This window comes from Salmo trutta, chromosome 24 (assembly GCF_901001165.1).
Source record: "Salmo trutta chromosome 24, fSalTru1.1, whole genome shotgun sequence".
NCBI lineage: Eukaryota > Metazoa > Chordata > Actinopteri > Salmoniformes > Salmonidae > Salmo > Salmo trutta.
The window spans coordinates 16,806,268-16,828,824 of NC_042980.1; the positions used below are offsets into that span (position 1 = coordinate 16,806,268).

A 22,557-nucleotide genomic window follows, 5' to 3' on the forward strand; every position below is an offset into this window, starting at 1 on the left:
GCATGATATATCGTTCATCTTTTTTTTTTACAGACTTATTTATTTATTTTACTGCAGTACCAGTTTGGACACACCTCATTCCAGGGATTTTCTTTATTTTTGCTATTATTCTACATTGTAGAATTTTCAATTTGAGATTCTTCAAAGTAGCCACCCTTGCCTTGATGACAGCTTTGCACACTCTTGGCGTTCTATCAACCAGTTTCATGAGGTAGTCACCTGGAATGCATTTCAATTAACAGGTGTGCCTTGTCAAAAGTCAATTTGTGGAATTTCTTTCCTTCTTAATGCGTTTTAACCAATCAGTTGTGTTGTGACAAGGTAGGGGTGGTATACAGAAGAGAGCCCAATTTGGTAAAAGACCAAGTCCATATTATAGCAAGAACAGCTCAAATAAGCAAAGAGAAATGCCAGTCCATCATTACTTTAAGACGTGAAGGTCAGTCAATCCGGAACATTTCAAGAACTTTGAAAGTTTCTTCAAGTGCAGTCTCAAAAACCATCAAGTGCTATGATGAAACTGGCTCTCATGAGGACTGCCACAGGAAAGGAAGACCCAGAGTTACCTCTGCCGCAGAGGATAAGTTCATTCGAATAACTGCAGCTCAAATTGCAGCCTAAATAAATGCTTCACAGAGTTCAAGAAACAGACATCTCAACATCAAGGAGGAGACTGCATGAATCAGACCTTCATGGTTGAATTTCTGCAAAGAAACCACTACTAAAGGACACCAATAAATAGAAGAGACCTGCTTGGGCCATGGACATTAGACCAGTGGAAATCTGTCCTTTGGTCTGATGAGTCCAAATGTGAGATTTTTGCTTCCAACTGCCATGTCTTTGTGAGACGCAGAGTAGGTGAACGGATGATCTCTGCATGTGTGGTTCCCTCCATGAAGCATGGTGGAGGAGGTTTGATGTTGTATGGGTGCTTTGCTGGTGACACTGTCTTAGAATTCAAGGCACACTTAACCAGCATGGCTACCACAGCATTCTGCAGTGATACGCCATCCCATCTGGTTTTCGCTTTGTGGAACTATCATTTGTTTTTCAACAGGACAATGACCCAACACACCTCCAGGCTGTGTAAGGGCTATTTGACCAAGGAGAGTGATGGAGTGCTCCATCAGATGCCCTGGCCTCTACAATCACCCGTCCTCAACCCAATTGAGATGGTTTGGAATGAGTTGGACCTCAGAGTGAAGGAAAAACAGCCAACAAGTGCTCAGCATATGTGGGAACTTTCAAGACTGTTGGAAAAGCATTCCAGGCAAAGCTGGTTGAGAGAATGCCAAGAGAATCTAAAATCTATTTTATTTTGCTTAACACTTTTTTGATTACTACATAATATGGACTTGGTATTCACCAAATAGGGCTGTCTTCTGTATACCACCCCTACCTTGTCACAACACAACTGTTTGGCTCAAACGCATTAGGAAGGAAAGAAGGCACACCTGTTAATTGAAATGCATTCCAGCTGACTACCTCATTAAGCTGTTTGAGAGAATGCCAAGTGTGTATAAAGATGTCATCAAGGCAAAGGGTGGCTACTTTAAAGAATCTCTTTTTCTAACACTTTTTTTCGTTACTACATGATTCCATATGTGTTATTTCATAGTTTTGATGTCTTCACTATTATTCTACAATGTATAAAAAAGTAAAAATAAAGAAAAACCCTTAAATGAGTAGGTGTCCAAACTTTTGACTAGTACTGTACATTGGTGTGCATTTGTCTGTGTGTTAATTATTCTATCACTGTGTGAATGGCCTCTTTTTCTGACTGTCTGGGAGTAAATATAGAACATTTCAACTCCCTCGGCCTCGACACACTGCAGTGCACGAACACGCGATACACACAGCCCCGCACCCACTGACGTACACATGGATGCACAAAACACACACACAAGTTAACAAGAACACGCGGTGGCTAATGCAGGCGGTAAGCACGAAACCCTGCACTGCCTATTTGTCTCTGAGTTCTGATCACATGCTCACATATTTAGAGGTAGGGGCTGGAGGGGTAGTCATTACACATTGCCCATGCCTTCCCTTCGGTGCACTGCATTCCACAATGCACCAGGCCACATGACAGACATGGGGATGGGGGTTGGCTTAGCTCGGGAGGAAGGGGAAGAGGGGGAGGAGGGGAAAGAGAGGGATGAAGGGATCACCCACTGCTGATCATGGAACCCGGAAAGAGAGAGCTCTGCCTTTTTCTCATCTGAGTGCAGAGGACGGACAGAGAAGGGGGAGGGGATGGAGGGGGGAGGGGAGGTATGGGGGTCCTTGAAAAAGCCTCTGCGACCCGAACTGAACAAGGCCAATGAGTATCATGACATATCACAAGACTTTTACAACAGCCATGCAGCTTATGTAACAAATCTGCATCCAAATGCTACAACGACTTGTGACTATTTCCAGCTTGTTCACAGGATGTGGATACATGCCTTGTCACAGTAGCAGTATATATAGAATATTCATTACACTAAAGGTTGTTTACACAATTATGACTTGGCATTATTCACTGAGTGTACAAAACATAAGAAACACCTGCTCTTTCCATGACATAGACTGACCAGGTGAATCCAGGAGAAAGCTATGATCCCTTATTGATGTCACCTGTTAAATCCACTTCAATCAATATAGACGAAGGGGAGGAGGCAGGTTAAAGAAAGATTTCTAAGCCTTGAGACAATTGAGACATGGATTGTGTGTGTGTGGCATTCAGAGGGTCAACGAGCAAGACAAAAGATGTAAGTGTCTTTGAACGGGGTGTGGTAGAAGGTGCAAGGCGCACCAGTTTGAGTGTGAGAACTGGAACGCTGCTGGGTTTTTCACGCTGATCAGTTTCTTGTGTGTATCAGGAATGGTCCACCACGCAAAGGACATCCAGCCAACTTGACACAACTGGGGAAAGAATTGAAGTCAACATGGACCAGCATCCCTGTGGAATGCTTTCGACAACTTGTAGCAAAAGGGGGTGCAACTCAATATTAGGAACGTGTTCCTAATGTTTTGCACACTCTGTGTATAATGGCATTATGTTGACACATTTCAGTGCAGATGTAGCCTGTAGCGACATGTGAAGCAAAAGCAAAGCACTGACTAAATCCATTTGATTTGATTGATGTATATTTAACCCCATGTCATGTTTCACACAAGAGCATCTCCACATTTACATTCAACATACAGCAGCATACAACCATAGAATTAGAATTAGTCTAACCACCTATTTTAATCGTATGCATACAACACAGCTATACCATTGTCATGGGGGATATTGCACTACATTATTTATTTTCTATATCTATGTCCTGATCAATGAAGAGTTGCATAACACGTGAGTCCTAGGTCTGCATGTCCATGTTAATTTGTATTACTGCCTGTGCCTATTTATATACTAAAGCCATTCTAAGCTTGCCTTTACATTGGATATAATCAGTGTTGTAAAATACTTAAGTAAAAAATACTTTCAAGTACTACTAAAGTCGTTTTTTTGGGTACCGGTACTTTACTTTTTACATTTTTGACATCTACTTTATACATTTTTTTTTACCTTTATTTAACTAGACAAGTCAGTTAAGAACAAATTCTTATTTACAATGACAGCCTACTCCGGCCAAACCCGGACGATGCTGGGCCAATTGTGCGCCACCCTATGGGACTCCCAATCACGGCCGGATGTGATACAGCCTGGATTCAAACCAGGTATTATAGTGATGCTTCTTGCACTGAGATGCAGTGCCTTAGACCGTTGCGCCACTCAGGAGCCCTAAAGAAATTCCTAAAGAAAAAAATAGATAATTAAATTGTGCTGTCTGGTTTGCATAATATAATCAATTCGAAATTATTTATACTTTTACTTTTGATACATAAGTATATATTTAAAACCAAATACTTTTAGACTTTTACTCAAGTTGTATTTTACTGGGTGACTTTCACTTTTATGTGAGTCATTTTCTATTGAGGTATCTTTACTTTTACTCAAGTATGACAATCGGGTACTTTTTCCACCACTGGATATAATGGCACACCTACATGGAAACTTGTGAATAATTCATTTTACATTCTCTCAGCCATACTCTGAGTTGGAATTCATGTCATTAGAAGGAATTCCCCTCAACCACGCCCACAAATTGGGGAAAACAATCTTTCTTTCCCTTTGACCGCCATTTTAAAAGAGCCAACTTTGTCGTCGATGTTTTGTTATAAAGAAATAACAAAACATACCGAAAAGCTGCTGTGCTGTTCAATGTACGTGTAACCTGGTCAAAAATCCCAACCTACGGTTCGCAATGCTCCCATGTAGGGAAATAGATCCTGCGAGAAGAGCCCTGTGGCTTCAGGCTATTCGGTGTGGAAGCGTGGGAAATTTGGGGGGGCCGGTGTCCAAGTAGGTAGCTATGTGTGTGGAAAATATTTTATCACAGATAAGACATTTAACTTGTGTATTATAGTCTGTTTGTAATGCCACTCACTACTTGTTGGGCTGCATGAGGGCAGCCCAACAATATTATGTTTTTCTAAGTAGTGAGAACACTTGGGAACAGGCAATACTGAGAAGTATTTACGTCTATAATAAAGCCCTTTTGTGGAGAAAAAACCCATTCTGATTGGCAGGGACTGGCTGCCAAGTGGGTGGGCCTATGCCCTCCAAGGTACAACCATGGCTGCACTCCTGCCCAGTCATGTGAAATCCATAGATTAGGGCCTAATAATTTTTTTTCAATTGACTGATTTCCTTATATAAACTGTAATTCAGTAAAATCTTTGAAATTGTTGCGTGTTGCATTTATATTTTTGGTCAGTATATGTTGAACCAAAGGCTAATGGTGCCTTAAAAGCAGGGTTGGGGAGTAACGGATTTCATGTAATCAGTTACATGTAATCTGATTAAATATTTTTTGAAACTGTAATCAGTTACGTTACCAGTTAAATTATTGTACTCAGATTATAGATACTTTTGAAAAACTAGATGATTACTTCTTGGATTACTTTTAAATGTTATGTTTGCGAAAACATCAAATGTTATTTTTGTCACATGGTGTAGACCTTACAGTGAAATGCTTACATTATGATACCTTTTTGTTTTCTCAATGACACTCAACTCAGCATTGAAAAAACACACAAGTTTAAGTTTCTTCCACCTGAGCGAGTCTTACCACAAGCCCGAGACCATTATGATGACACACCAAATCCATTTGATGGGTCCTTTTTGTCTTCTTCTAATGGCTCTTGAGGGAAACTAATCAAAAAGTAATCAGATTATGTTACTAGTAACTGTAACCGATTACATTTAGAATGTAACCTACCCAACCCTGTTGACAAGTGTTTTAATTCTAGAACTGAGATGACATTAGGGAGTAAGGCCTTTAACATCAATGAAAACATGTTCCTATGGTGACAACAGCAATGAGCTCAATAAGAAAACTTTTGTTATCACTTAATTGAGGCGTTCAAGAAAGACCCTTGTTGGGATATTCTTACTAAACCATTTTTTTCCTATTCTCTGTGGTGAAAGATAAGAGAATGAAACAAGATTTTAAAACTAGTGGTTGAGTAGTGATGCATGGAGCAAAAGTTGTTTGCTAATTCCAGTATTAGTCTGAACATGCTGGCGAACATCCCTCCAAAGCAAACAGAATCCCTTCAGAATCCACAGGGATTATTCATTCTAATCTCAATCTATATTTACAGCATATGCCAAAAGTTTTAGTGCACTACAATCATAACAACCATACCCCTATAATAGTATCATTGGATTACATCTGTTATCCTAAACAATGGACCTGCATACCCCCCACTCTGTCTTAAGATGCAGCTTTTGATAAGAAACGGAAAATATGGACTTGTTGAGTTGTGTAAATTGCACATGCCATTTTAGATTTCTGAGTATTAAAGTAGGCCATGATGCCAACAATGCACTGAAAGAATAAAAACATTAAACATCAGCACAGCTCTCCCATTTGCACATAGTGGCCATTAGGCCTCACCTGTCAATTTTGTTGATAGAATCAAACTATCAGAACATTTTATCAGGGTGTTCTCAGAATCAGACGCTCTGCAATAACCTCTGGGTAAAACTACTACTTAGTTAGCTTCACACCAAAAAGCACAGGACTCCATTGAAGGGGACTGGGTCAGATGTAATATGGCGCCAGAGCAGAAGGCAGATGTTTTACGTGCCCCCAACCGATTGTGTTTTTTTGTTCGCTTATCTGCGGTGTTTGTAACTTGTTTTTTTACTCTATTTGTACGTAATGTTGCCGGTACCGTCTCTTATGACCGAAAATAACTTCTAGACATCAGGACTGCGATTACTCACCACGGACAAGTAGAATCCTTTTTCTTCTTTCACGACTCTGACGAGCCCGAGGCGGAGGATATACAGTTCCCTCGGGAACAGGCCCCGACCCCAGTGATCTGCGTGAAGAGGAGGCGAAGAAAGAGAGGCCGGAGGGCGGGTTGCCTTCTGAGAAGTCAGAGGCGATCGAATAAACCCCCACTCCCCTCAATTCTGCTAGCAAACATGCAATCTTTGGACAATAAAATGGACAAGTTATTTGGGAAGATTAAACTACCAACGGGACATTAAAAACTGTAACGTCTTATGCTTCACGGAGTCATGGCTTAATGACGACAATATCAACACACAGCTGGCTGGTTATACGATGTACCGGCAGGATAGAACAGCGGCGTCTGGTAAGACAAGGGGCGGCGGTCTATGTATTTTTGTAAACAACAGCTGGTGCATGATATCTAACGTAGTCTTCGAGCTATTGTTTCTTATAATAAGCTGTAGACCACATTACCTACCTAGAGAGTTTTCATCTATATTCTTTGTAACTTTTTACATACCACCACAGTCAGAGGCTGGCACTAAGATGGCATTGAATGAGCTGTATTCCGCCATAAGCAAACAAGAAAACGCTCGCCCAGAGGCGGCGCTCCTAGTAGCCGGGGATTTTAATGCAGGGAAACTTAAATCAGTTTTACCAAATTTCTATCAGCATGTTAAATGTGCAACCAGAGGGAAAAGAACTCTGGACCACCTTTACTCCACGCATAGAGATGCATACAAAGCTCTCCCTCAACCTCTATTTGGCAAATCTGAACATAATTCCATCTTCCTGATTCCTGCTTGCAAGCAAAACTTAAAGCAGGAAGCACCAGTTACTAGATCAATAAAAAAGTGGTCAGATGAAGCAGATGCTAAGCTACAGGACTGTTTCGCTAGCACAGGCTGGAATATGTTCTGGGATTCCTCCAATGGCATTGAGGAGTACACCACATCTGTCAATGGCTTCATCAATAAGTGCATTGATGACGTCGTCCCCACAGTGACCGTACGTACATACCCCAACCAGAAGCCATGGATTTCAGGCAGCATCCGTACTGAGCTAAAGACTAGAGCTGCTGCTTTCAAGGAGCAGGACTGTAACCCGGAAGCTTATAAAAAATCCCGCCATCAATTCAGGACTAAGATCGAGTTGTACTACACCGGCTCTGACGCACGTCGGATGTGGCAGGGCCTACAAACCATTACAGACTACAAAGGGAAGCACAGCCGAGAGCTGCCCAGTGACACAAGCCTACCGGACGAGCTAAACTACTTCTGTGCTCGCTTCGAGGAAAATAACACTGAAACATGCTTGAGAGCACCAGCTGTACCAGAAGACTGTGTGATCACACTCTCCGCAGCCGATGTGAGTAAGACCTTTAGACGGGTCAACATTCACAAGGCCGCAGGGCCAGATGGATCACCAGGACGTGTACTGCGTGCATGCGCTGACCAACTAGCTAAGTGTCTTCACTGACATTTTCAGGGTCTCTCTGTCAGAGTCTGTAATACATCAACATGTTTCAAGCAGAACACCATAGTGCCTGTGCCCAAGAACACTAAGGTAACCTGCCTAAATGACTATCGACCCGTAGCACTCACGTCTGTAGCCATGAAGTGCTTTGAAAGGCTGGTCATGGCTGACATCAACACCAACATCCCAGAAACCCTAGACCCACTCTAATTTGCATACCGCCCCAACAGATCCACAGATGATGCAGTCTCTATTGCACTCCACACTGCCCTTTCCCACCTGGACAAAAGGAACAGCTATGTGAGAATGCTATTCATTGACTGCAGCTCAGTGTTCAACAGCAAAGCTCATCAATAAGCTCAGAAAACCATGGGACTAAACACCTCCCTCTGCAACTGGATCCTGGAATTCCTGACGGGCCGCTCCCCGGTGGTAAGGGTAGGTAACAACACATCCGCCACGCTGATCCTCAACACAGGGGCCCCTCAGAGGTGCGTGCTCAGCCCCCTCCTGCACTCCCTGTTCAATCATGACTGCACGGCCAGGCACAACTCTAACACCATCATTAAATTTGCTGATGACACAACAGTGGTAGGCCTGATCACCGACAACAACGAGACAGCCTATAGGGAGGAGGCCAGAGACCTGGCCGTGTGGTGCCAGGACAACAACCTCTCCCTCAAGGAACGGGCACGCCCCCAATGTCACCGACGGGGTTGCAGTGGAGCAGGTTGAGAGCTTCTGGTGATGTGGACACCAAGTTCCTTGGTGTCCACATCACCAACAAACTAACATGGTCCAAGCACACCATGACAGTCGTGAAGCGGGCACGACAAAACCTATTCCCCCTCAGGAGACTGAAAAGATTTGGCATGGGTCATCAGATCCTCAAAAGGCTCTACAGCTGCACCATGAGAGCATCCTGACTGGTTGCATCACTGCCTGGTATGGTAACTGCTCCGCCTCTGACCTCAAGGCACTACAGAGGGTAGTGTGAACGGCCCAGTACATCACTGGGGCCAAGCTTCCTGCCACCCAGGACCTCTATACCAGGCGGTGTCAGAGGAAGGTCCTAAAAATTGTCAAAGACTCCAGCCACCCTAGTCATAGACTGTTCTCTCTGCTACCACACGGCAAGCGGTACCGGAGCGCCAAGTCCAGGTCCAAGAGGCTTCTAAACAGCTTCTACCCGCAAGTCATAAGACTCCTGAACATCTAGTCAAATGGCTACCCAGACTATTTGCATTGCCCCCCCCCTCCACACCACTGCCACTCTCTGTTGTCATCTATGACTAGGTCACTTTAATGAACTCTTCCTACATGTACATACTACCTCAACTAACCGGTGTCCCCGCACATTGACTCTGTACCCCCCTGTATATGTTGTTATTTTATTTTTTACTGCCACTCTTTAATTACTTGTTACTTTTATGTCTTATTCTTATCCATATTTTTTTAAACTGCATTGTTGGTTAGGGGCTCGTATTAGTCACATGCGCCTGTTGTATTCGGCGCATGTGACTAATACAATTTGATTTGATTTGATCAGCTACCTAAGGATGAGGAAGTTCAGCAACAGAAAGCAAATGAACAGAGGGAAGGATGAAAATAAAGGGCAATCCTGCCTCCTGGTTTAGTTGCAAGTAAACTCAGCTTTTCCAGGAATCCCATGAGTGCTCTTATTGGATAAGTTAAGTTATCTGACGGCCTGGCCACTTTCCACCTCGTGGGAGAAACGCGTGGTGCCATGGTGGCCCTTTTCACCCCTCCGTCTTTACAACAAAACAACTCACAATAGAAGGGCCATGCCTCGCTCCCAGGGGGACCCTAGGCATCTTTGTTGGAACAACGGAATGAAAGAAAAGATGGTTGTTACAAATTTCGGGCAAGTGTATTTTCATTGTGTTGTACTTATGTGAAATAGTGTCATACAAAATGTGGATGTCTATTTATAAAGCTGGAGGTTGATGCACTTGGGTTTGTGTCAACAGAGTTATTCAGCCTTCCAGTTCAGCCTTCTAATTATACCTTCTAAATGAAGGGCTTTCACATTTACACCGCCCAAAATATTATGAGTGCATTTGATTTGTGTACTCATTTGTGTTCTTCATCTGACTGCCAGGCTGGATGAAGAGCTGCACCGTGCTACAGTACAGCGAGCCAGAGAGAAACACATCTGGAGCTTGGCTTGTCTGTGGTTGTTAGTGTGGGGACCTCCATCACAGCGGGAGTGGTCCATTAACAGAGGAAACACTGACAACATGTTAGAGTCCAGAGCCAGAGCTCCGAGAGGGCTTCTTTCAGACAAGCTATACAGCTTTACACACATTTCTAATTGCTGCATTCTTATAGCAGCAGCGGGAAGCCAGAGTGTGTGTGAGTCTACAGTATGTGTGCCTGTTAATGTATGTCAGAATGACTTCCTCCCCTATTCCACATGTAGGGAGACTTGGGAATGCAATTGCAAGTGACATGCTGACTCATGTGCACACACACGCACACACACACAAACACACACAGGGGAAGGGGAGGGGAGGAGGAGGGGGGGTTGGAGATTACACAATAGCAGACTAATAAGCATATCATTTATTCTCAAGGGTGAAATATCCATGAAAAAGAAAAGTTACAAAGCCACCAGCAAAACTAAGGCAGTATTAGATTAGTGTTTACGCTACAGTAAATATCTAGCAGAATATATTAGCATCAACAGCAGTTGACGGGTGCGTGCATGACACAATATACAGAAACACATTCTAAATGGACACGTTGACATTCAAACAAAATCCAAATGACCTGAGGCCACCATGGTGTGTCACATGGACCCGGAGTCACAGAGATAACACCAATGGCACCCTATTCCGTGTATAGTGCACAACCTTTGACCAGGGTCCATAGGGCCCAGTCTATAGGAAATAGGGTGCCATTTGGGACACAGACACCACTAAGCTGCATCCCATCTGTGACCAGGATGTTATAACCTCCCATGTTTCGCTGTGATGAAATTACACCTGCCCCTGCTCCTGGTGGCTGTATTGTGTTGATTCTGGGTACGGGTCATCCTGGGAGTGAATTGTTGTTTGCTCTAGTTGTAACAAGCTAAGCACAGGGGGCAAGGCCTCTCTGGATAGCCACCCGCCTGGTCCGGTTGCAGGATAGAAGGAATCTACTTAGGGCTCGGACACACCGGTAGCGTTTGCCGTCCGAGAGTACTTAGCATCTCTGAACAGAGTGCTGGCTGTAATTTGCAAACCGAGCGCAAACTGATTCTACATTTAGAATCATGGGAAAATGTTGTCTGTGAGACGTCCACCAGCAGGTCATCCATAAAACACACCACCTCGAATGAACGGCAGATCAACGGCAGATCAACATTTGATGCGGTATGTGTGGTCCCTTAAGCACCCAGAACATAAAATGTTTAATTTGGAACAGGACAGAGTACTGTCTTTATCTGAGACATTAGCATGGACCAACCAAATGCTGCCTAATGTACCATAAAATATTTTCACATCCAGTCTATCAAAAATGCAAACAACTTCTGTGAGAGAAGCTGTGGCCTAGTCTATAGGGGAGAAATGCCTATGCATACTGTACACAGAATCATTTGGTATTTACTGGTGGTGCTTTAGGTTTTAGGCACTCCTGCTCTTATTCCTTAAAGACCAAATGCAGCAGTTTTTATATCAATATCAAATAATTTCGGGGTAACAATTAAATACCATACTGTAATAGAGTTCCATTAAAAAGGGAAAAAATTGCTTTTTAGCAAAAAACTATTTCTCAAGCAAGTATTTTGCTAGGACTGCCTGGGAATGGTTTGAGTAGGGAGGGGAAAACTGAAAACAAGCTGTTATTGGCAGCGTGGTTTGGAACTCTCGTTGTTATTGGTCTATTAACCAATTTACTGCATGGTGATGTCACCATGGAAAGCCGAAACTCCCGCTCATGCAAATCTACTGCTTAGAAGGTCCTGTGTATATTGCATTTTCAACAAGTAACTAACACTGATCACATGTTTTAACACTTTTACATTGTTAGTTTCATCAGCTGTTGTACAATAAGATACAAAACATGGGAAAAACTGCATTATGACAGCACTTTGCCTTTAAGGCTGGTAGAGGAGGGATGCAAGAAGGCCTAAAGACAAGGGGGAGAGGAGGCAGCTGGGATGGATAATACTGTCGGACGGATTATACGGGCTCTGCTAGGCTTTGTTCAACTTGTACAAGACATTTAATTACACACACAGCAACAACATTGGACTATGGTACAACACACACATCCTGCTGCCGAGATTAACAAAATACAACAGAGGGCATCTGAGGTATTAAATAGAAATACAGAACATGGCGTCCCTACCATAGCACAATGCTAGTTCACTCCGGTTGTTACTAAACCAACACTACACAGCATTAACTGCAGGTAGACTTCATTCATTAACAGCAATTAGTTGGGTAATGATGGTGATATGGCTACATGGACTATTAGCCACCATATAGACGCATGGATGGTAATGAAGAGCTAAACCAACTCTCCATAAACCACCCCCCCTAAACCCAGCACACAGAGCAGCATTTGGTGTGTTTACATACAACAAATTATGGTGGGACACAGACACACAGACACATAGCGAGAGACTATGGGCCTGCAGGCAGGCAGGCAAGGGCCATGATCGGCTGATGCTGTTGATAAGGCTGCAGGTTAAGGTTCAATGCAGTTACACAACAAAGATAAGAGGGCTTGTCAGCACGTTTTAACCTGTGATGCTGAAATACAATACCAACAATATATTTTGACAGGCTGAAGACGTGTTAGACCCCTAATACAATAATCAGTTAACCTATAGTGCACCTATCATGATGTTTCAAATTCAAGCAAAGTCAAGCAATTTCAGAGATTAACCAACCCCTCGATGACCCGAGAAATGACTAGATTTACCAAGTTAAGAATACTTTCATATGGCTTTTTCAACTGATTAAAGCGATAGATGATATAATCCCATAACTAAGGTCTGGTCTGGATTCACCCCTTTGGGTAGCGTTTCCCAAACTCGGCCCTCGGGACCCCACGGGGTGCATGTTTTGGTTTTTGCCCTAACCACAACACAGCTGATTCAAATTATCAAAGCTTGATGACAAGTTGATTATTTGAATCAGCTGTGTAGTGCTAGGGCAAACAAACAAAACGTTTCCCCGTTTGGGGTCCCGAGGACTGAGTTTGGGAAACCCTGCCTTAGGGCATCTTCAACCCTCTCCGCAAAGTATTTGTACATGTGCACTTAAGGCATCCCCCTCCCTTCACACCGGAAAAACTACGCATTTGCAATATCTCCCCCCAACACACTGGTATCACGAGCCTCGGATCCCGTCCGTCTCACCCCAAACAGCCATTTCAAAAAGATACACTCTTAAACAAACATTGCTCTTCCTCCATTTCATAAATTCTTTAAACTCTGAGGTTTCTCTCAATTATTAATGCTTCGAGTACATCCGACGCCCGCATTGCAGTATTCTCTTTAAAAGATCACTGCCTAAAATAACAATGTCTTTCCCTCACAACATAGGAGAGAAAAAATACAAATCCGTCCTCCTTGCATGCAATTCTTTTGTTCCCTCACACACACTTCTCGGTTTCAATAGAGCCCCTGCTTTCTCTTCCATCCTTAACTCCAAATACAGGCAGAGTCACGGGCCTCTATGAAATATTGAGGCCCCTTCTTCTTCTCCAGGATGAAATAATGTGCTGGCTGCTGCTCCAGCTGGGGTTGTTTCCTTCCACATCACAGCTGATATGTGCTTTGAAGGCATCAGGAAACACAGGCCACATGAGAGACTCAGGAGCTTTATCGTTTTGACATCTTCATAACAGTTCTAGGGATGGGAGCATGAATGAGGAGGTTTAGAAAGCCACAGTGGCTCCACACAGTGCTTCCCACGACGACGCACAGCAATTACTGCTCTGTTCAACTACTTAGTGTACAGGCAAGACAGCAAGGCAGCACATGGATGCTGAAAGGGGCTCAGGCTAACTGCTCTGTCAGCTCTCTGCTCTGATGCTGTTTAAGTAGAGCATATTTTTAGGATAGGCTTTAGCTACATACTGTAGTAGCCCTGTGCTATGGTTACGCGCCCTTGTTCTGTACAAAGTGAGGGATCAGTGGCCCCCTGTTTGCATCCAAGGAGCATCCTTATGTCTACACAGAAAGCACTACATTTCAGGAAGCACTCGTTTGAGGACCTCAAACTAAGGGCCCTATTCAATCAATAGTTCAAGAGCAATAAGGGCGTTCTTTGTGGACTACTTCTTACCAGTGAAGAAGTTCTTGGCCCGGAGGTAGCTGACACTTAGGCGGAGGATGGAGAGTTTGTCCAGGCTGGTGGTGACCTCCTCTGGGAAGGGCAGGAGGCTGGCCAGCCTCTCCAGCTCTCCATTTAGACGGTCCCGGTGGCGCTTGGAGGGGTTCGACTTGGCCCCTTCTGATGGGGGCTGTTTCACCCTGAGAGAGAAGAAACCATTCATTTAAATGTAATACTTTTACAGAAAATTCTAGGTAGGTCTTCTGATAAATTATAACTATTGTTGTTCATTATTAGGGCATTATTAACAATTATTACCATTATCAATATTTTTTACAAATGATCATTTTGTAGAAATAAATAAATCATTCAAATAATTCAAAAAAATGTTTTAGATAAACATTAAAATTATGAAAACACATAAGGAAAATACAAAACATGAATTTCATTGTGTGAATGACACAATGGTTTTTATTGTTAATACACTTTGAGTTATCATGTATAGTGCTCCAACAACCCACTCATGCTTTAACAAATCATTTCAATAAATGGCCCCAGAGCATTGAATGCACTGCAGGCATTGTACCATGAATAGCAACACATTCTCCACTCACAACAAACAATGTTGGTTCAACAAAGATGTATGTATGTAAACAGATGTTAGGCCTATATTCATGTTAGGCCAATTTTAAATGACTAAATAGGCCTATTTCAAAAGTAATAATACACAGGCTATAAATGGAAATGTAATAATAGTAAAAAGCCATTTGTTGTATGAATTTGCACAGTGCATTTTGACGCATGAATGGTTCTATTTCAGTGAGGAATTCCAACAGGTGCAAGGTGCAATTACTCCTGTACCTCCATCACAAACATTGGACATTGTCCCATTCGTTTCCATCAAACATTTTTACCCAGAACCAACGAAAGGTAGTGTTGACATAAAATCGGGCAGCATATTTGCAGCTGTGGTAGAATTGCATCATCAAAGTGGATGTAAACACGTTATTTCAAAATGCAATGTTTACAGTTAAAGACTTTCGTTATAGACTTTGGTTAAAACATAAAAAATAATGCAATGAAGTTAAAAGTAAATGTAGACTACACGTGATAACAAAATAACAAATGCAAAAACAATAATTTATGAAGACAAGTGAAACGTTCGAGAGTATGCTACTTTAAGCTTACTGGGAAATCGAATTAAATATCGAATTACGATCACATTAGATATCCAGAAAATGTTGTACTATTGATTTATGGTAGCCTATATATTCTGTAACAAATTAGTCCTCGTATAGTCAAATAAACTGTTATACAATGTGAGTGCCTGGTCAAGGCCTTTCTGACACTGTCCTGTAGGGCGCACTAGAAGTAGTTTATTTGTCCTGTCGTGCGCCATCGACTTATCAATTTAACTCAGGTTAAAATATGCTATTTAAGTTTGCACAATTGATGACAGATTGACATCTATTTTGAGCTGTCATGGGATGGCCTACTTACAACCGGCGCTAAAAGAGGATAGCTGGTATGGGTGTAGGGCTTAAGAACATAACGCTATTTCTGTTTGCAAAAATACCTTTCAATTCATAGAAATACAATGTACTTACGCTCTCTGGACTGGTTTTCTCCTTTTACGTCCAGCATACATGATGTGGCTGTATTGCAAGCCCGATGAATCTCCCAAAAATTATATTAGCGTACAGTTGCCTTCGAGCTACATATAGCCTACAATAAATGTTGTTATACTAATCCTTCAGATGAAGAACGTAAACACATTAGCGAGAGGCCTACCACATCTAAACGAAAAACAACAAATAGTGCTACTTTTAGTTCATATTTTCTCATTCAAATGCGCGCTGATCCAGAGATGGAAGAATAATTCAAATTTCTATAAATGCATGGTGATGCATGGCATCGTTGCGCGCTCAGATTGCCATCCAGACTGCCTCCGTTCAAATTTAATAAAATGTATTAAAGTTGCAATTCTGTTTATAATCCATCGACAAGCTTAATTAGTCTGCAAAACAATGCTTCAAACCAATATACAACCCAAGTAATTATACTCGTCTAGCGGAATGGTGATCTTGATGTGCAGTGCCAGTGCGTTTAGAAAGGCTTAATCCTCTTCCATGCACCTTCTATGCACCTTTCCAATGATTTCCAAGGCATTTTTTTCATATTTTACACTGATAATAATCGAACAACGTTGTTAGGATATTTTAGATATTGTATATTAGTCCTATGCTAAACTTCCGCTATTCCCAATTATCGAGTCAGGTTCGGGCACGCGCATCACCCTGCTAGGGTCCGGGGCACAGATTTAGGCGGGCACACGCAGCAGGCATTCTGCAAGCAAGAGAGGTCTGCGGGTGCATTATGAGAAAATCTCCTGGAAACACAAGCAACCACGTCAATGTTTGCGCGTTCCTGAGCGGCCTGTTTCGTCCAATCAGACTGGAGATGAGCGAGTAGCGGTTAACGTTGAGCCTAAGTGGCCTTTGCTGTATTTGGGTCAGAGGTTAGACTTTTAAATAATGAAACCATGCTATTCTAAATTCATGGTTTAGCATAGCCATGGTGTTGAGATGCAATGCATTTAAAATAAAAAAAATCCACATTTCTACAATTTTGTGCCATAGCATACATTTGATTCATAAAAATGTCTACATACCTGCTGATATGTTACAAAATCCAAACATAGGCCTACCTCTTTGCATATAGATTCATGATTAATCTGATTACTTTTTTTTGTTTTCATTTATAGGCATGCTTGTAATAGTTTGCCCGGAACTGTGTCTGTCTAGGTCAAGGCCTAATAAAATCTATTACTGCTGGAAAGCAGCTGAGCTTCTCATAATCTTAACAAAATGTACACAGGCAGGCTCAAGTGAATGCTTTCACAAAATAAAACTATGATAATGCGTACATGGAGTCATGTGAGTGGCGATCCCGATGCTGAGAGAGCAGGGCCTATATATTCTGTGCTACGTGAAGATGAGAGAGACACATATAGAATCATGTATGTAGAGCAGAGCCTTTTGTTTCTCAGTACCACACATAGTTAGTGGCTGGTAGCTCACCATACATATCATTGAGCCTGCACCACAAATATGTTGTTTATGATTTATTCATGGCTTTTAGGGAATTGTACATTCTGTGTAGTGTACCAAAATGAAGCAGTGTACATAATATGGTAAACGAGATGAAAATAGTACAAAATGGGTATGGTTTGGGACATTTTGTTTGTTGTTGGAAACCACTTATACTATAAAAAATAAATATCAACTACAACCAACCTGCAATTCTCACTAGCATTTCAAAATGTCAACTGTCAGTCCCACCACTGCTCAGAGCAGACCAAATATGATGACTGATGGCATTGTTCATCTTCCCTGCTTTGACTTTTCTTGTATTCAATGAGTGGGGACCAGGCAGTTTTGTTTAGTTGTTTGTTGGTTAATTTGTTTGTTTGCTCTGAAACACAAAACACCAAGCCAAATGGATAGCAGGAATCCCATGGGGCATGATGAGTGTTTCTGCCAGGCCAGCCAGAGAGAGGTTGTGTGTTTGTTTAGACACAACCAGTCCCAGGGGCCATCGCCTCCTTTCCCCTTCTCTCCTCCTCTCTTCACCACCACAGCTGTGAATGTGTTTTCCATGCTCACTCAGATCCCAGCAGGACCAAAGAAAAAAATTCAAGCTGTTTCTCTCTTTTTTGTGCAAACAGCAAAGGGCTTTTTGGCTAAGTGAGTACATTTGGTAGTGAATACAATACTCAATGTGTTATTGTGTCTGAGGGAGGTGTCAAATCTGTGATTTTCTGTCTGATCTGCACCTTATTCCAAAGCTGTGATTGGTTCATAATGGTCAACATTTTGCACTGTGGTAACCATCATGCAGTGTTGGGGAACCTACTCTGAAAATATAGTTTACCAAGCTATCAATTACTTCACACTGTAAGAAGTTAAACTACACTAAAGCTACTCTTAAGAAAAACATAGTTTACTGAACTAAAGTTACTTTGAAAAAGTAGTTCACTCCATCCAAACTACTTCGGGAAAAATTATATGTGAATCTGAAATGTCAGACTACAAATTGCAAAAATAGATCACTTTGGAGTCATATAGCTTATTAAACACAAAAATGATGTTTCCAGTGAGAATTAGGCAGGTCTGATGCCCAAAATGAAAGGGAATGATTGCCTACTTCACACCTATTTTATTGTATTTTTTGCCAAAAAAAGTTGTGCTTAGTAGTTAGCTAGACTGTTACATGGCGGGAAAAAATAAATAAATTAACTACTGAAAACACTACTTAGATTTGAATTTAGTTAAACTACCACCAAGCTACTGTAAAATGATAGACACTGGCTTTGTACAGATATATTGATAGATTACCTATGATGTATCTATAGAGTACGTAGAGATCTGGTAAATCTGGTGAGTATAAAGGTCCTAATAATTACATTTATGTGGACTATCTTTAGCTACCCAAGGGAAATGAACCTCCAGCCTTCTGGTTGCACGCTAGCCACAGTCCCAAGATACTTTACTCACTTGGAAGTGATTGTAATGCATTTAACTAGGCTGGGATCATTGCACTGTAATACAATGTATAACACCCTCATGAGCACTGCATTATAAACATTCATGAAGATCTTTTGAATGTTATATAATGCTTGCAAATGTGTTACCTTAGAAAAGTGTTATAAAATCTCTGTCTGAGTGAGTGAACACCCAAATGAAGCGGAACAAGTGGGATTTCCAATGTATATAATGATTATGCCATTTAGCAGACACTTTTATCCAAAGTGACTTACAGTCATGCGTGCATACATTTTACATATGGGTGGCCCCGGGAATCAAACCCACACGTTACAAGTGCCATGCTCTACCAACTAAGCTACAAAGGACCACTTGCATTGTCAAAACCCACTGGAAGTCGAGTAGAAAATTATTTCAAATAGTTGGTTCTCCTTTTAAATTGTGTGACTTGTCTCCATTGCACAAGTTGTATTTTATTAGAAAAAATAACTTTATCTGTTACATTTTACTATATTAATTATTGTAATATTCATATGTGAATACATACTGAATTATAATTGGATGCATTTTACCGCCGTATCCTACTGTTCAGTGATTGGTTAAGACCACCCAGACGGTTAGGGCATAGTCAGTTGATCGTGGTTGGAGATAGGCGAACATGTAGTTGTAGCTAGTTAATAAAGAGTTATGTTAAGAAACATCCTGTAGTTCTGCGTTTTATTATTTGTACAAAGCGTACAAAACAAGACATGGTGTCAGAGTAAATGGTCTTAAAAGATGGATTTTTCTGGAGTTCCTTCACCTCGAATGGACTGGGAGTCTACAAACTTACCCGATGCATGGCGTAAGTACAAACAGCATGTGGAGCTAATGTTCACGGGTCCTCTGAAGGAAAGAGGAGAAGAGGAAAAATGTAGCTACCTGCTCCTCTGGATCGGTGAAAAAGGGAGAGATATTTACAACACATGGACACTTACCGAAGCTGAATCAAAGGTACTGAAAACATACTACGATCGTTTTGAAGCATATGTTGTGCCGAAGACTAATACAATTTTCGCTAGGTACAAATTCCATGAGAAAGTACAGGGAGCTAGCGAGTCTTTTGAACCGTTTGTGACTGGGCTGCGTCTGCTTGTGAAAGACTGTGATTATGCAAACAAGGATGAGATGGTCAGGGACCGTATTGTATTTGGAATACACTCACCGCGAGTGAGAGAGAAACTTTTGAATGTTGGGTCTGAGCTAACGCTGGACAAAGCTATCGACATAGCCAGATCTCACGAGCTAGCACAGGCTCAGATGAAAACCATTTCGCGCCGCAGCACGAGCGCATCACGTGAACAAGCAGTGCACGCAGTCAGGCAGACATCAAAGCACACCTCCGGTGCCCAGAGAGCGCGTTTCAGAACGGAGAGAGACATAACTCCAAAACAGAGCGACACAGACTCAAAACGCCCCAAAACATGTGGATATTGTGGATACAAAGTGCATGGCGAACAAGGAAATTGCCCAGCTAAAGGCAAACAGTGTACTAAATGTGGTAAATGGAATCACTTTGCAAAAGTGTGCAGAGCTTACCGTGGAAAAACAGTACACACAGTGAGTGAAGATGAAATGTCAATCAAAGAGTCAAATGATGATGAACTGTTTATTGATTCAGTGACAGGAAAAAGTCACATATCAGAGACAGAGCAAGCCTTTGCTGACATTGAGATAGGAACACAAGGCACAAAGCTAAAGTTCAAACTAGACACTGGTGCACAAGTAAACATTATTCCTCTGAATAAGTACCGCAGCTTGACATCTGAGTGTGAGCTACAGCCCACCATGCGCAGACTGACTGGTTATGGTGGTGAACAGCTCCCAGTAAAAGGCACATGCACTTTCAAATGCAAATACAAGGAAAGTGACATGATGTTGGACTTTTACGTTGTTGACACTAGAGCACCTGCAGTGCTAGGTCTTAAAGCATGTTTAGACATGGACCTCATCAAGCTAGTTTTATCAGTAACAGCACCAGTAGAGACAGGAAATGTACTGGAGGAGTTTGCTGATGTCTTTACAGGAATAGGATTATTCCCAGGAGAATGTACCATTCACCTTGACCCAGACGCAACCCCTGTGGTCTACCCCCCGAGAAAGATTCCCCTTGCTCTCCGTGCCCGTCTGAAGAAAGAGTTGGAGAGCATGGAACAATCTGACATAGTCACCAAGGTTACAGAACCAACCGACTGGGTAAACGCGTTAGTGGTGGTGGAGAAACCACGCACAGGCAAGCTCCGAGTATGCCTCGACCCAAGAGACTTGAACAAGGCTATCAAACGGCCCCATTACCCTTTACCGACGCTAGATGGCATCACACACAAGCTAGCGGGAGCACACTACTTCAGCGTCATGGACGCTAGATCAGGCTACTGGGCTATCAAGCTCACAGAAGAGTCATCTAAGCTTACAACATTCAACACACCGTTTGGACGCTACAGGTTCCGTCGCCTGCCTTTTGGGATTATCTCAGCCCAAGACGAGTTTCAGCGAAAGATCGACGAAGTGTACGAAGGCCTCGACGGAGTTGTGGCAATTGTGGATGACATCCTTGTCTATGGTCGAACCAAAGAGGAGCACGACCGAAACCTCCGCGCGATGCTGCAAAGATCCCGCGAGAGAGGAGTCCGGCTCAACCCAGAGAAGAGCACAGTCGGCGCTACAGAGGTCAGCTACTTCGGACATCTTCTCACAGCGAATGGAATCAAGCCAGATCCACAGAAGATCTCAGCCATAAAAGAAATGGAGCCACCAAAAAACCGTGCAGAGCTGGAAACAGTGCTTGGCATGGTCAACTACTTATCCAAGTTCGCACCCAGCCTCTCCAATGCTAATGCACCCCTGCGTCAACTGCTAAAGCAGTCCAGTGAGTTTCTTTGGGACAAGCAACACGACATTGCTTTCCAGAATGTGAAAGACTTGATCACGAGAGAACCAGGACCAATCCTTGCCTACTACGACCCCAACAAAGAGCTCAGACTCCAAGTGGACGCGTCGAAGTATGGACTAGGTGCAGTGCTACTGCAAGAAGGAAAGCCCATCGGCTACGCTTCCAAATCTCTCACAGACTGTGAAATCAACTACGCTCAAATTGAAAAGGAGCTCTATGCCATTCTATTCGGATGTAAACGTTTCCATCAGTACGTATATGGACGACAAGTCATTGTGGAATCCGACCACAAGCCCCTTGAGTCAATCATGAGGAAACCACTAGCTGCAGCCCCGCCAAGGCTACAGAGAATGATCCTTCAACTACAAAAATACGACTTCACAATCACTCACCGTCCAGGCAAAGACATTCCTGTCGCAGACACACTCTCCAGGAAGTTTCTTACCTACAAGGACAGCAGCCTCAGTGAAGGCATGGACATGCAAGTACACACTGTGTACAGCAACTTACCAGTTAGTGACACAAAACTGAAGGAGATCCAAGCAGAAACAGGAAAGGACTCTCAACTCACACAGCTGAGGGAAGTCATACAGGATGGATGGCCTGAGGAGAGGAGAAAATGCCCTCAGAGCGTCTCAGAATTCTGGAACCATCGTGATGAACTATCACAGATCAACGGAATCATTTTCAAAGGAGAGAAAATCATTATTCCTACCAGTCTCAGAGAAGAGATTTTGACAAAGATCCATGCTGGACACATGGGCATGGAAAAGTGCAAACAGAGAGCACGGGACATTATGTTTTGGCCTGGAATGTGCAAACAAATAGAGGACATTGTTGGTAGATGCACCATCTGTCTTGAAAGACGCCCCTCAAACACCAAAGAGCCAATGTTACCTCACTGTATCCCAGACCGACCCTGGCAGGTCGTGGCAACCGATCTGTTCATCTGGAACAACGAGGACTACATC

At 42.6% G+C, this 22,557-nt stretch overlaps 1 protein-coding gene across 2 annotated transcripts in view; it reads right to left on the minus strand.

Moving 5' to 3' along the window:
• Nucleotides 1-16,700, minus strand: part of LOC115160828 (aryl hydrocarbon receptor-like) — a 57,236-nt gene extending 40,536 nt beyond the window's left edge. For both annotated transcript variants that reach the window (XM_029711293.1, XM_029711292.1), the window contains exons 1-2: nt 15,718-16,700; nt 14,123-14,310 (exon numbers count right to left, since the gene is read on the minus strand). In XM_029711293.1, coding sequence (XP_029567153.1) covers nt 14,123-14,310; nt 15,718-15,758 — 229 coding nt within the window. In that variant the 5' untranslated portion in view covers nt 15,759-16,700. The remainder of the gene's footprint in view (nt 1-14,122; nt 14,311-15,717) is intronic.
• Nucleotides 16,701-22,557: the final 5,857 nt, after the last annotated feature.